This window comes from Lathamus discolor, chromosome 2 (assembly GCF_037157495.1).
Source record: "Lathamus discolor isolate bLatDis1 chromosome 2, bLatDis1.hap1, whole genome shotgun sequence".
In the NCBI taxonomy this organism is placed as follows: Eukaryota; Metazoa; Chordata; class Aves; order Psittaciformes; family Psittacidae; genus Lathamus; species Lathamus discolor.
This window is the reverse complement of record NC_088885.1, coordinates 34,055,166-34,068,927: the sequence shown is the minus strand read 5'-3', so window position 1 is coordinate 34,068,927 and position 13,762 is coordinate 34,055,166. Positions and strand designations below refer to the sequence as shown.

The window sequence follows — 13,762 nt, the reverse complement described above, 5'->3', positions numbered from 1 at the left end:
GCTCTACCATCATCCCTCCACCTAGTCACTTCCTCATAGAAGGAAGCCTGTGAATAGCAGCCCTTTAGGGTAAAACTAAAGATTTTGGCATTTCCTAATACATACAAAGAGCTAAAGAGTATTCACTCCACAGGATCAGGCTAACATAGGTTAGTCCAAAAGAAATGCCCCTGGAAAGTGTGCAGGTGGATGCGAAGTCCTCAGCACCGACCCTTTCACTGTACAGATCCACTGCTATCGTGGCACGCTGGTTTATAATGTAACTACAACCTTTAGCACACTGTCTGGGCTGTTAATCTACTTGCAATCATTTTGTGTGCTTGAATACCATTTGCTGGGTTTTACAGTTTCCCCATGTAACAGCTCTCAATTGAGATTAGCTAGCTTGAGCAGATAACTCCAGCTAATGGTGGAGAAGGATAGCATCAGTTTATCATTTTTGTTGCATGAAATGAACGTCTGGAATTTTCCTTCAAGGTTTTCCTGACTTCCTGAGTTGTTAAATCACTTATTTCCATATTTACTTTTTTTCATTGTGCCTGTTTTTGTCAATGTGATGAGACTTCCTGGCAGCACTGGGACGTATTTCACATTCACATCAGAGGAGAGCAAAGCCCAGCAGGATAGCATCTTCTTCCTTTTTTTTTTTTTTTTTCCTAAGCAGAAGACATTTGGTTTTTCTAAACAGATTGGATGTTCTGATTTGAAATTATGAGTGGTTAGACGGCATCCTAACTTTAATTAGGTTGCACAGACTGAGTCATTTTGCAAGCTAGACATTTTAATTTACAATCTACTGCAGTGCAGCACTCTTCAAGGCCTTCTGCTGTGTAAAAGGTATTCAACTTGCAGCACAGGCTTTAAAAATATTGGAGTACTCTCTGTGACTTCATTTGTTTATTTTATATTTTCAATTTTAGTTGCAAATCAAACATGCAGTTACAGAAGCTGAAATTCAGAAGCTGAAGACAAAGGTAAGAATCAATATATGGTTCATACATGCTGGTTTTTTCCTCTCGTGCAAAATCAAATCTGAACGTGTATCTTTATGTGGATGGAGAAGTCAACATTTTTGTTAAAGGCTGATTAAGAAGCACAGTAGCTCAGCTAAATCTTGTCTCAGTGTATATTCTTTATTCAAAGTTTCAAGTAAAATCTGAAGTGCTGCTATTCAGAGAAACTGCCAACTTGTGTAGCTTCGATTAAACGTACATTTTAAGGGGTATCATAATGACTAAATGGCAGATATGTAATTTTACAATTCTAATGCATTTTCTCAGGTTTTTAAATTATATTTGGATTGAATAGTCAAGTCTAATTTAGCAGGTTATTTATTTACCAGCAATGTTAAAAGTTTCCTGTTTATGCTAGTTTCCTTTTTTGACATTTAAAAACACTCTCTAAATTATTTAAAGGTATTTAATAGAAATTGCTTTTTATACACAGAAGGAAAAGGTGCTGTTTCATATTGTTGCAGTATTCTTTAAAAGATACTCTAGAGAGGTAAAAGCTTACCAATTTAACAGAAAACATTATCTCACAATCAGTTGCTAGTTGTTAGATTGAATTTGCTATAGCAATAAAAAGGAATAGTATTTTCTGTACTACCATAACCTTTATGAGAAGTCAACTGATAGTTCAGTTGTTGAGTCATATTAGGTTTTATAATGACATCCTTCTCTTATTATAAAGGAAATAAAAAGAAAACTGTACTTCAGAAAAAGATTTTAGATTATTATTTGTTTCTAGCAACATTTGCACTCACCGTGTATTTGCATAGTGTTTGTCAAATCTGCATAAATTATCATTAAAAACAAATTCAAAGTGCAACTATTTTCTGTAAGGACAATTTCTGTTCTATTGTTCCAGTTCAGAAAGTCAGAAATCTTTCTTCCTCTGCTTTCCAGTTCCTGTCTAGGAATCGGAGCCACACAGTGAATCCTTTGAGATTGTGCCGAGCCCCACTGACTTGATGGCACTTGATGTGTGGTGTAAACATTCACCTGTGCAAACCCATTTGCAAGACTCGGGTTATTGTACCTTTTTGTTTGGACTTCTTTCCCTAGTTTTTTCAATAGAGCTGAAGAAAATGTGGCTAGTTTAGGTATACTACTGGCAAAACTGCGAAACAAGTTATTTTCTTTGTGTGTATATCACTCATGATGCTAGCGGAACTGCCAAGAGCAAATTAAGCAGTCTTGATAAGTAAACAGTGATGTTAAGGCATTTTTTGTTTTCTATAAATTCTGGGAGCCAGAATATACAAGCTGCTGAGCAACCCTACCTTTATCCATTACCAAACATTGAAACCCATAGCTAGCTTCATTTGGGAAGTGAGAAGCCTAACATGAGAAAATGTAACAAAATGATCTACTGAAGGAGATAACATTTACTATAAACTCAGCAGTAAAATTCAGACTTCTTTGAGGTCACTTGGAAGAGGTCATAAGGCTCTATTGGTGCCAAAGAGTGGAACTTTCAGTGGAGCTGCACTGGTCATAGAGTTAAGCAGAGCTGTGTTTGGCAGAATTAGCACCTGAAATCTTCAACAGCAAGGACGTGTTTTCCCCTTTCACATTGGCTCCTTACAACTCAGTAAGCAAGTTTAAAGAAAACAAGAGTAATATATTTTTAACAGATTCTCTTTGTCCTCATAATAGTTCTGGCATAGTTTCAGTATTGGATGCAAAACTCTGTGTTTGTTTAAATGAAAAAAGACTGTAAAGTTGTGACCCGATGTTAAATTTTGAATTATGCTCCATCAGTTATCTGGCTTTCTAGATTAAGCAAGATTATGACAAGAAAGCAGACATTGTAAAAATTCAGTAGGATTTCTAACTTGGGTAAAAAAGCAGATAGATTAGTTGCAATTGGCTTTTTCTCCTGTTGCTTTCTAAATTGTTCTTAAATCAAATGCAGAACCTCAAAATCAGATTCTCCCCAAAATAAAAAATTTCATCATTCTGTGGAAGTGTATGAATGCTTTGGAACACCTGAGCCACATGCACAGAGCAAAATGCATCCCCGGTGCTGACTGATGAACCCCACAGTTTGCCTGAATGCTCCACTATTGACGTTTTGAAATGTGTTAGTATAATGCAGAGAAGCATAGTGGCTGCACTGGAACACAGAGCAAAGGTTCTACTTCCTTCCTATGTACGTATCAGCGTGTTTTCTTTGCCCTAGGGTGCTCTTTCCACTACTAGCGTATTACTATTATAGTTATTAATTCACAGATTTTCACTATTTGTGGTGTTTGAATTAATACTGAACCGTTAGGCTCTGCTTTGCAGCTTTTTACTGACTCCATCTCCACTTTTTTGTTCAGCTGCAGACTGCTGAGAATGAGAAGGTGAGGTGGGAATTGGAGAAGACCCAGCTCCAGCAGAACATTGAGGAGAATAAGGAAAGGATGATGAAATTAGAGAGTTATTGGATTGAGGCACAAACCCTGTGTCACACGGTGAATGAGCACCTCAAGGAGACGCAAAGCCAGTATCAGGCTCTGGAGAAGAAATATAACAAAGCAAAGAAATTAATCAAGGATTTTCAGCAAAAGTAAGCAGCCTACGCCAGGCTCAGCAAATGACTTAGTGGCCAGATAGGAAACATGTATGTGATGTATTTTGAAATATGAAACTCACTATTAAACACTTGTAAGGTAAACACTATTTTTTCACCTTTTTTTCATGAAAAACATAGGCTCTTTATTATGGCAAAATGTTAGTATTGTTCAAGTATTAATTTACTTACTTATTTACTAACTTACTTACTTACTAAATGACTCAATGTCATAGCAAACAACCAAGATCAATCATAATAAAGCATTTGATTGTCAAGGTTGCAGCAATGTACACTGGTATTGTGTCAGCTGGATTCACTCCTACTGTGTTCTCATGTAACATCAGGAAGAAAATTGTTTTGTTACATTTTACATTTTATTTTTCTTCTCGTAGATGCCAAGAATATTTGAGTTGAGTTGAGCTAACTGGTGATTACCTGGCCCCCTCTGTTTCATATGGTCCCCTCTCCCTGTTGGCTAGCAAGAACAATAACATCTTATATTTCTCTAACAGCTTCCATTCCCCCCAGTTGCTGTGTTTGCTTTTTTTTTTTTCTTTTTTTGCAGCTGAAATGTGCTCATTTAAAGAAGAAAACTCAAAACCATACAGCACTGTCAAGTGACAACTGGGAGTGCACACTGGAATATTCTGTCCCATTGAAAAGGGGTTTAAGTAGTCAAAATGTCATTACACAGCTTGGAATTTTGTGACTATTCCAGAACCATCTGGCATATTGTGTGCTTTCTGTCACAAACATCTTAGATTTTCAAAATAAAAAGAAATACGGAAAACAGCAAGAATGAGCTTGGATAGCCTTTCTGTTGTTATTCTGCTTTATATTAGTAAAAGGTCTAGTCAGTTGTTTTTAACTTTCTCAGACTCCTAAAATCCCCTACAGATCTCCTTATAGCTTATGAGAAAGCTAGATTTGTACCTGGAAACTTATGGATGTCCTTTCTGTGAAGGAATGCAGTCATACACTAACAAAACAGGGATTTTCTCCATTTCCTACAACAGAAAACAGCACAAACTAAGCTAACAGTTTTCATTCGTAAATACAGATTATGAAAATAAGTTTGTTTTTTAACTGTTTTGATTATCAATAAGAACAATTGCAATTTTTTTCCCCACAGAAGAATTCCTCTTACCATTTTAATATCTTCACCTAGCATATTCACTTCAACTAATTGTTCATTTTTTTCCTAATAGCAGTTTCATACTCATTACTGGGTTAGTAATAAATTATTTGTTAAGGACAGATTTTTCTGATGCATAGCATAAGATACATCAGATCATTTTATTTTCTGTTTGAATCTGATTGCTTTGATGACAGCAAATATATCTTCTTTTTTTTCCTAAGAGAACTTGACTTCATCAAACGCCAGGAAGCTGAACGAAAGAAAATAGAAGATTTGGAGAAAGCACATCTTGCAGAGGTTCAAGGCTTACAAGCTCGTGTGAGTAGTGTTTACTCTCATGTTTGAACAATGAGACAATTCTGTCTGATATTCCTGGGTCAGGGGGAACCATCTCTAATAGATGTTTGTGTGTGTTATGGGTAACATTGTGTTGTATTTCTTTCAGATACGAGACTTGGAATCAGAAGTTTTCAGGCTAATGAAGCAAAATGGGAGCCAAGTTAACAATAACAACAACATTTTTGAAAGGCAGACGTCTTTTGGAGAAGTTTCTAGAGGAGATCCAGTGGAAAATCTGGATACTAAGCAAGTGTGCCTGGATGGTTTAAGTCAAGGTTTGTTTGAACCAAGCTATAACTCTTATTAATACATATATAAATAGCATGGTTACCATTTAGGATTTAGAAGAAACAATAACGCAGGGATTTTTTTCCCAAATTCATTATCTAGTGACAGCTATAGCAGGATTATACCAAATCATGCCAATATAGTGTCCCAGAATGGCTGTACATTGTATATTCTTACAGAAATGGAAATGACTAAGTGCTAATAAAACAAAGAACATTATTTATTCCTTAAGGCTTCTAGTGGGATGCCATCAACATTTAGGTTTAGTTTGACACTTATGTTAATAAAGTAGGAGAAAACTGTCTTTTCTCCTGTGTTCCTGAATCTGTCCTTAATTACTCAACCACCAAAGATCTCGAAAGAACAAGGTTACTGAATGAGAAAAACAATGTTAAATCCACCATTTTGAACAGATCTCTGCAGGTTCTGATCTCACCTTGGTACAAACATCAGAAGAAACCATGTGGGTGACACTCACCATTTCTCAGGATGGAGCCTTCTGTGAATAAAATGCAAATTATTTGCTAGTGCATAAGCTATTAAGTAATCTGAATAAGATTTAAAAATCTTATTCAGCTATAGCACAGCCTGATTTACATATTAAGGCTTGTAAGACTTCATTCTACATTACCAAAGAACCAAAACAATTTGTTGCAGCAGTGAGATCTGGAGAGATCCTGTCAGTAGAGTGACTGTAATCTTTACTTGTATTGCATAGGAAAGATCATTCCCATTTTTCAGGCTGTGACAGTGAAAATATACAGATAACCACAGCTTCAGTTAAATAAACAATAATATTACTTATTTCTCTGGTTAAAATAAAAAAAGGCATTACATTAACAACTAAATTAATTTCTCTCAAGCACAGAGGTGTTTTAATAAAATTGATGTTTTAGCAGTTATTTCATGTATGTACCCAAACAATATCGCTCTGCAAACAAACCAATATGAATTACATTTTCAACAAAATATGTGTAAAAAAAAAGCGCTAGTCCTGCTGAAACAGTATTTAGGTGATCTGCAGACCTTGAGTTGGTTTCCAAGAGCTCTTTCTTTCTTGCAAGTCTTTGTTATGCTAAAACCTCCTGAATGGTCAGGATGACAAGGAAGTCTTTGTTTCTGCCACAGAGAGACTCAGTAATTGTTACTAAATATTTTGTTACAAAATATTTAATACTTAACAATGCTATTAACAAAACCCCTTTCATTAATTTGCTTCAGGAGAGGAAAGTGTATTTTCTTTACCTGACTCACAAAACCCATGTTTACACTTACTGTTGTAACAATGTCAACACTCATCTACGGCTCAAGAGCTGAAATCCAGGAATTTCTACATGTAAAAAAAAAAAATAATAATAATAAATTGTAACATTATTTCTCAGACTTCGAAAATTCTTTGTATAGCATTAAATCTCTGCATGCCACTACTTTCAAATTATATTTTTCAACTGATATATTTGCATGAAAACTCTCATTTTCCAAGAGCTGCCATTTTTCATCGCAAAAATGTTCCCCTGGAGAAATGTTACCAGTGTTCAGTACTTCTGAGAGTTCGAATAGATGGTCTGTGAATTTAAATGCCCGAGTTTAACCACCTGAATACAAACACAAATCATTTGCTAGGAAAATAAACAATCAGCAGTGATTTTTTGAAAGCAGAAAAAGCATAATTAGACCTTAGATTCCAGGCTGGATCTGTTTTTTTAACAAGAGAAGAAAGTAAGTTTTTAAAATAAAGACATCCCTAAATACACTGTAGCAGTATTTGACTTCCATATACCTTTTCCAGTAAATTCTTTATCAGAGACTCTGAAGTCTGTATCAGACTGTAATGCAGTGATACTTGCTCTGCAGACAAAAGAGCCTGTGTCTCCATGTCACCCTTGCGTGAGCCTTTTAAGAAAAAAACTTACCATTGTTTGATAATACCAATGACTAATAGTCCGTGTGTTTACTGATCAACCCATGGATGTTTGTGGAGGAGCTATTTATAGCAGGGGAGATGTCCATGATGTCTTTGGGGAATGAGCAGAGTTCCTCCAGGTGCAATGTGTTGTGCTCTCTGTGACATCCGCACAAGTGCTCCAGTCTCTTTCCTGGCTTTTGTCTATCAAGTGTAACACACACTGCTTTATTAGGCCTTGGAATTAGGATTGTGGGGTGGGACTGCATGTACACAGCCCCATCCCCTAATTTTTGTTCTGAAGCTTGCATGTCTTGTCTTCCCTCAAAAAATCAGGTTATGTGAGAAATATGTATTTTAATTAAAATGAACCAAGTATGTTTTTTACTTCAGTGTGATCTGAGGTGTTTTTTACATTCTTGCATGGTAATAAATTTTGGGAAGAAATAATGGATGTGACTTGACAGTTGCATACGTATGAGCATAGCTGTCCCTGATGCTGCAGGTGCTCCAGCTGTGTTTAGCATTGTGCCAGACTGTCTGACTCCTCAGGCTGTAATGTAACCTCATACTGAGTTTGAGGGGGCGCCAGTAATGTCAGTGGAAGTTCGGAAATCAAAACCATTGTGGCACACAGAGTTCTTCCTTTCCTTTGCTAGGGAATGCTAGAAGCTTAAGGATTGTGTTTCTTTTACAAATATATGATTTATTCTGAGATTCCAGAAAAATAAATAAAGTCATTGTAGTTTTCTGGTTTAGTGGTCATGAGCTGTGTCTTCAGTAGAGAATCAAGCTATTTACTGGAAGAAGTCAGTGGCCTGAAATCTAAATAGCGCAGTGCTGATGGTAACTTTGACAGTACTTGCTCATCTCTGTAAATGCCTGTTCAAGCTGCTCTGATGGCTATACTTTCTGGGTGCCTTGGGAAACCCAGGGATGCATCAGTTCACAGAAGGAGATTTTAAAGTCTATCAGCCTGTATAATGGAAAAACAGTAGGAGGACAGGTGAGCTGTTTCCTGCTCCACAATGGTACTGAAATAATTCAGATGGAAGCCCATTGGAGTCAAGTGGCTAAATGCCTGCTGAAAGGAAGTGTGATTATCTCATCTCTGAGAGCAAAATAAAACCTGTTAAGACTTTATGTGAGAGATTTGTAAGGCTCTCCAGTGGGTTGCAAGATTCCTAGGAAACATGCGGGGTGCCTGTTTGTGCTGGGGAGCAGCGAGGGCCAGCAGCTCTCTGCAGAAGAGGGAGCTAGGACTGAGGGTGACAGCACCCGTGGCTTTGAGGGGGACCACCCAAGAGCAGCCCAGTCCCAGTGCACCCGAGCACAGCAAGCAGGCCAGGTCCAGCGGTGGAAACCAGGGTCAGCTGGGATCCCAGGCAAGCTCATGGTGGTGAGGCAGCTCTGAGAGCAAGAAGAGAAGTCTGTCCATGGGCTGTGGCTTGAGTCCAGATCCACATGACGTGACGATGAGAGCCCAGTTTAAATGCAGCTGTGATGTGTGAAGGAGGGAAACCCCTGCTGATGCTGAGTGAGCTCCATGTTGCAACAGGTCAAACCATGGTCAGGTACTTGCAGCACACAGAGAGCAGCCATTGAGTGCAAGCAGCCCAGCCCAGGGGAGAAGGGAGCCCAGGTGATATTTTGCTTTGACCACTTGTGTGAATAACCACTTGCAGTGCTGTGTCAGTAGTTCGCATAATTTGAGAAGTGAAAGAAAGGGATGTATGGAAGTGTGTACATCTGAAAGAGCAAATACAAGCAGTTCAAGTCACGACAGCAGTACTATGGAGTAATTGCAGTGGAAGCATAATTGCAAGTCAGATAATGGTAATGATTCTGTAGTGTCATCTGAATGTGAATTTAACTCATACACAAGGACAAAAAGCAGAACATGGTATTGGAAGTCTTTGCAGTGCTTGAAGACAACATAAATCTACAAAAATAAAAATAAGCTTGAAGAAGTCTTACCCCTCAGTTATTTGCAGGCATACTAGCTCAACCTGTGGCTGTGATATCAAGAGACAGTTTGAGCTGAACTCACAGATCATTACTGCTGATATGGCAAACCCCACACCATCCATGCCTTTGTCCAGCCATCTAGTTCTGCTTCTTACATTTCCCTGTTTGAGCACTTACACACTTCTGTCTCTACACGCTGATTGTCTGGAACAGTAGAAAATGACCAACAGGGGAAGAGTTCAGAGTGTCAGACTAAAATTGGATCGTGTCTGTTGGGTCAGTCATTTGAATCAGCAAACTGCAGTCCAAATCCTGGGGCACTCTGAGCCAGTGGTTTGTGACAGCAAGAGGAAGAGCAAGAGCTCTTCATTCGGGTGGTGGAAAGTCACTGAGTCGCTTCCACTCTTGGTGAAATGACATTTTCTGAGACTAAAGGTCAGGATGATGTGGGAAGCAGTGAGAAAAATTCCAGGTTTGCTCAAGTTGGTCAGTGTTTTTTCACTGGCTTCAGTGAGGCTGAGATTACTCTGGTTATATTTGTTTAAAGCAAAAATGCCTGTAAGATTAGCTTCTAATTAATTAGTGTGTTGTGAATGCAGTACTCCAGACAAGTAAGTAAGTTTGATGGATTCTGGTTTGATTTGTACTATGAGGATTAAAAGAAAAAAAGTGAAAACCATAAAGAATCTATTCCTTGTCTGCTGTAAACTGCAAAAACACCTTTTAAAATATGTTTTATCTTACTGCAGCTTTGTACAATGTTAAACTTGGTGAAATACTCAGATTTCATTTGAGTGGATGATTGATGGCTAAGTAAAGTGCAGTTAGGTTAGTTCTGTTTGTAGAGGCATGCCATATATGAAGTGTTTAGTATATTTTGCTCACAAGAATTCAGAAATAGGGTGGCTTTGAATTTAGGCAAGTAAGATGATTTCGTTGTTCTATTTTTTATATGAAATATTTCTCCAGTTTTCATGAATGGCATAACAGTATTTGGACAGTAGATGAAAGGGTAAAGATCTGAAACTGCTTTCCCTTCAGAACCAAAGAAAGAGGTTTTTGTGATTTTTCTAGCAGAAAGTTCTATGTACAAAGGCAGCAGTGAGTAAGCATGAGAGTGACAGTGTCCAGCTTTTTGCTGATGATATATAAAAATACTGGAGCACTGGGGTTTTGGGGATTTTTTCCCATTTCGTTCTGTTAACTATATATGGTAGAAAACAACATCTGTGCAAACCCCAGATGTTCAGAAAGTACAGAAGTTAAGAAGAGCACATCTGGCTTTCACCCGAAACTTCTGGTGACATTTTGTTGGGTTTTGTTGGGATAATTACTGGTGCCTTACTGCATATCTCTCAGACAGTTTTTAAGCTATTAGACCAGGATAATGACAGATCTAACAGTCCGTGTCCTGCTCCACACAGTATAGTATTTTTTCTAAGCAGGGAGAACCAGAGTCCTTTCGCTCCTGTACAGATGATGGGCTTCCCATTCCTGCCTTGAGCAGCGGTGATTTGGGATGCCTTTCATAAACCTTCTGGATGGATTACTGTCATTTCATTTTCACTGTCATAATAAATTTTATGCAGCATCACTTACGGCTGGTTGCATTGAAAATTTTTTTCAGTACTTGCAGGTTCTTCCTTGCTAATGATTTTACCAAAACATATTGCTGTTGGAAAGCTGAAACCAGACAACTGCAGTAGATGGTGATAATCACAGTAATGATTGTGTTTGCTAGGCTCCTGCTTAAGGAAAGGGGCTTGGCAGAGTGTCGTCTGATGTGATCTGAGCGCAAGGAGGCAGCTGAGTGCCCTGAGTGATCTGATTGAGCTCAGTGACCTATTTCTCTTAGGTCACTTAGATCAATCTGTTTATATGAGGGACCATGATGGTTGGTGCTGACAGAGATGTTTTACTTAAGTTTACCAGGGTTTATGTAAATTTTAAGCGTTTGAAGGAACTCCATGAAAGAGAGAAGAATCTACAAGAGAAGATAAAAGGTTCTGAGGACAGTGTGGCAAGGGAGAAAGTAAGAAATAAGTACCAGGCGCTAATGAAAAGATACTTTTACTTGCAGAAGGATTGGGATGAACAATTGAGGTCATGTAGAACTTTGAACAACAGACGACCTCAGAATCCGGTGGAGAATTGGACTTTGTCCCCTTCCTGAGACGGACAGAGTGGTAGAGTAAGCAACCTGTTTCGCTGTAGGTCCAAAGGAATGAATTTAACATGTTTTGTAATCCTGTGAAAGGCTGCCTGTAAATCAGTCCAATCTCAAATGGTTATCTGATTATTTTGTCACTCTCTGTGTGCTACTGACTGCAGATACACTTGCCCATCTTTTGCATGTATTGGACAAGGTTATTTCTGGGGACAGTAAGTACAGGAGAGAACAAGTCATGTTCTTTAAATCTGTAAGCCATTCTGGTTGTGTTAAAAAGTAGAGCAGCCTGAGGACTGCTCTAGATATTTATTCTGTAATTTGAGGAATAGCAACAAAACTGGTGAAGTAATAAGGAAAATGCTCTGTGAGGCATCTGTGCGAAAAAATGGCCATCCAGTCCCTCCACCTCAGGTAGATTAAAAGGGCAGGATTGAGGATAAATGAATTAGTCCCCTGAGTTTAAATTGGTATCTTCTTCCATATACTGGGAAGTGTCCATCAGAGAGCAGTAAGATGAGGATTGCTTTGCTTTATGCTCTGGTAGAGAAGAACTCTCTGCAGGCCACGCACATGCAAGTTCCTCTGTGGGAATCCAAGTGGACCTGCTTTCTGGGCTAGCACAGCTGGTTTTGTGTGGTCCTTCGTATAACAGTGGGAATCATGTCTTGAGTTTTTAAATATTTGCTGTTGGTCCTGTGTTAGGAAAATGTTGTCAAAGACTGTTCTGTTAAATAGCTTCAAATCACGTTTCCATACAGATTTCAATGAAGCAGTGCCAGAAACGGAGAGACTGGACTCCAAAGCTCTGAAGACTCGAGCTCAGCTTTCGGTGAAGAACAAGCGGCAGAGGCCTTCTAGAACAAGGCTGTATGATAGCATCAGTTCAACTGATGGAGAGGACAGCCTTGAACGAAAGGTGAGAAGGACTCTACCCTCTCTTTCAGGCTTCCTATGGAGTGCTAGATTGCCCGTGTAAGTCATTTCATCCTCTTTGTCCTTTCATTGTAGCACAGGCAGTATTTATTCCTCTGTGGCCAGTATGGTCTGAATGTCCTTGAGTGATGTGCGAGTCTGGTCTCCTTTGGGTTAGCACACCTGTTTTTTTCGGTTTTGTTGTGTTGGTTTCTTCAACAGGAATCCTGGGCTTTCTGATTCATGTGTGCTTTATAATACAGAGTGAGTCTTTTCATGTATTCAGGAGGTGAAAGAAACTTGAATCGTGCATTTCTCTACTTGTTAATTTGTTAACACTTCGCTTGCTGTTTTGTCCTATTCTGACTTCTGTCTGAAAGCAAATACCAATAAACAACAGTGTGTGGTATTGAAAGGTAACTATGTGAATTGCTAAAGCATTTCGTACAAATAGAAGGCTAAGTAATGAATAAAATAATTGCATGTTCAAAGTAAACCTTGCTCTGATTGGTTACTAAATGGTATAACCCGCTTTATAATCTCTTATACCAACAGCCATCAAACAGTTACAGTAGTCCCATGCACATTTCAAAATCACCACTGCCCTTATGTATGAAAGCATCCTCAGCAGCATCAGATTCTGGTGCTTCCTCTCTCTCCCCCGTGGCTAGCAGTGCAACAGTCTCACTTGACAACCTAACTGAAAACCAAGAAGAAGGACAGCACCACAAAGGAGGTGTTCTTTCCCCACATGCTCTGGGGGACACTCCACTTTCCTCTCCTTCAGTATCTGGGCACAGCTCTGAAGCATCTCCTTTGCATCACCCATCTGGCAGGAATATTATACAGGAAAAAGGTATTACTGTTTTTTACAATAAATGCATCATTTTGCTCCAATCTACTTTATGAAATTTTGTTGTGTGGTAGGACCTTAGCAACTAGAGGGCCGTCATCTTGTAACTTCTGTTGCCTATCTGGAGGTCAGAAAATTACAAATGACCTTGTATGATGGTAAAAGAAGAGAACAAAGTTTAAAATGAGATCGGGATCTGCTTCCTTCCTCTTTTGTTCTGTTTTGTTTTGTTTTGTTTTGTCTTTGTTAGAAATTGCTGAAAAAGCTAGGGGGAAGTTGCCTTTAAGAAAATCTCATATTTCGTTTAAAAAAATAACCCAAACCAACAAAATTCTTGGACCTTGGAACTTTTCTGTGTTAGAAACATGTTTAACACAGTGTACTTAGCTTGAATTATGTGATTTTGGCACTGCTAGGTGATTTTTTTGAAGGGTGGGGAAAGGAGTGTAAAGCAAGAATAACAGATTGTGGCTTTTAATTGCTGAGAGGCAGCATAGTCTGAGATCAAACAAGAGGTTAATGTCTGGAGACTTTTCGTTTACAGAAAAAAATACGAAGTAATTTGTTGGGGGAGGTTGGCCGCATCGTTATTTACTTAATTCAGTTTAAGCTGGATAAAACATCATG

The 13,762-nt window shown here is 38.5% G+C and overlaps 1 protein-coding gene across 4 annotated transcripts in view; it reads left to right on the top strand.

The window, feature by feature from the left end:
- Positions 1-13,762, top strand: part of PPP1R9A (protein phosphatase 1 regulatory subunit 9A) — a 154,632-nt gene that overhangs the window by 120,514 nt on the left and 20,356 nt on the right. For 3 of the 4 annotated variants that reach the window (XM_065666346.1, XM_065666344.1, XM_065666345.1), the window contains exons 8-13: positions 921-974; positions 3,329-3,558; positions 4,924-5,020; positions 5,148-5,316; positions 12,129-12,286; positions 12,838-13,138. In XM_065666346.1, coding sequence (XP_065522418.1) covers positions 921-974; positions 3,329-3,558; positions 4,924-5,020; positions 5,148-5,316; positions 12,129-12,286; positions 12,838-13,138 — 1,009 coding nt within the window. The remainder of the gene's footprint in view (positions 1-920; positions 975-3,328; positions 3,559-4,923; positions 5,021-5,147; positions 5,317-12,128; positions 12,287-12,837; positions 13,139-13,762) is intronic. The other variant, XM_065666347.1, reaches the window with a different exon arrangement.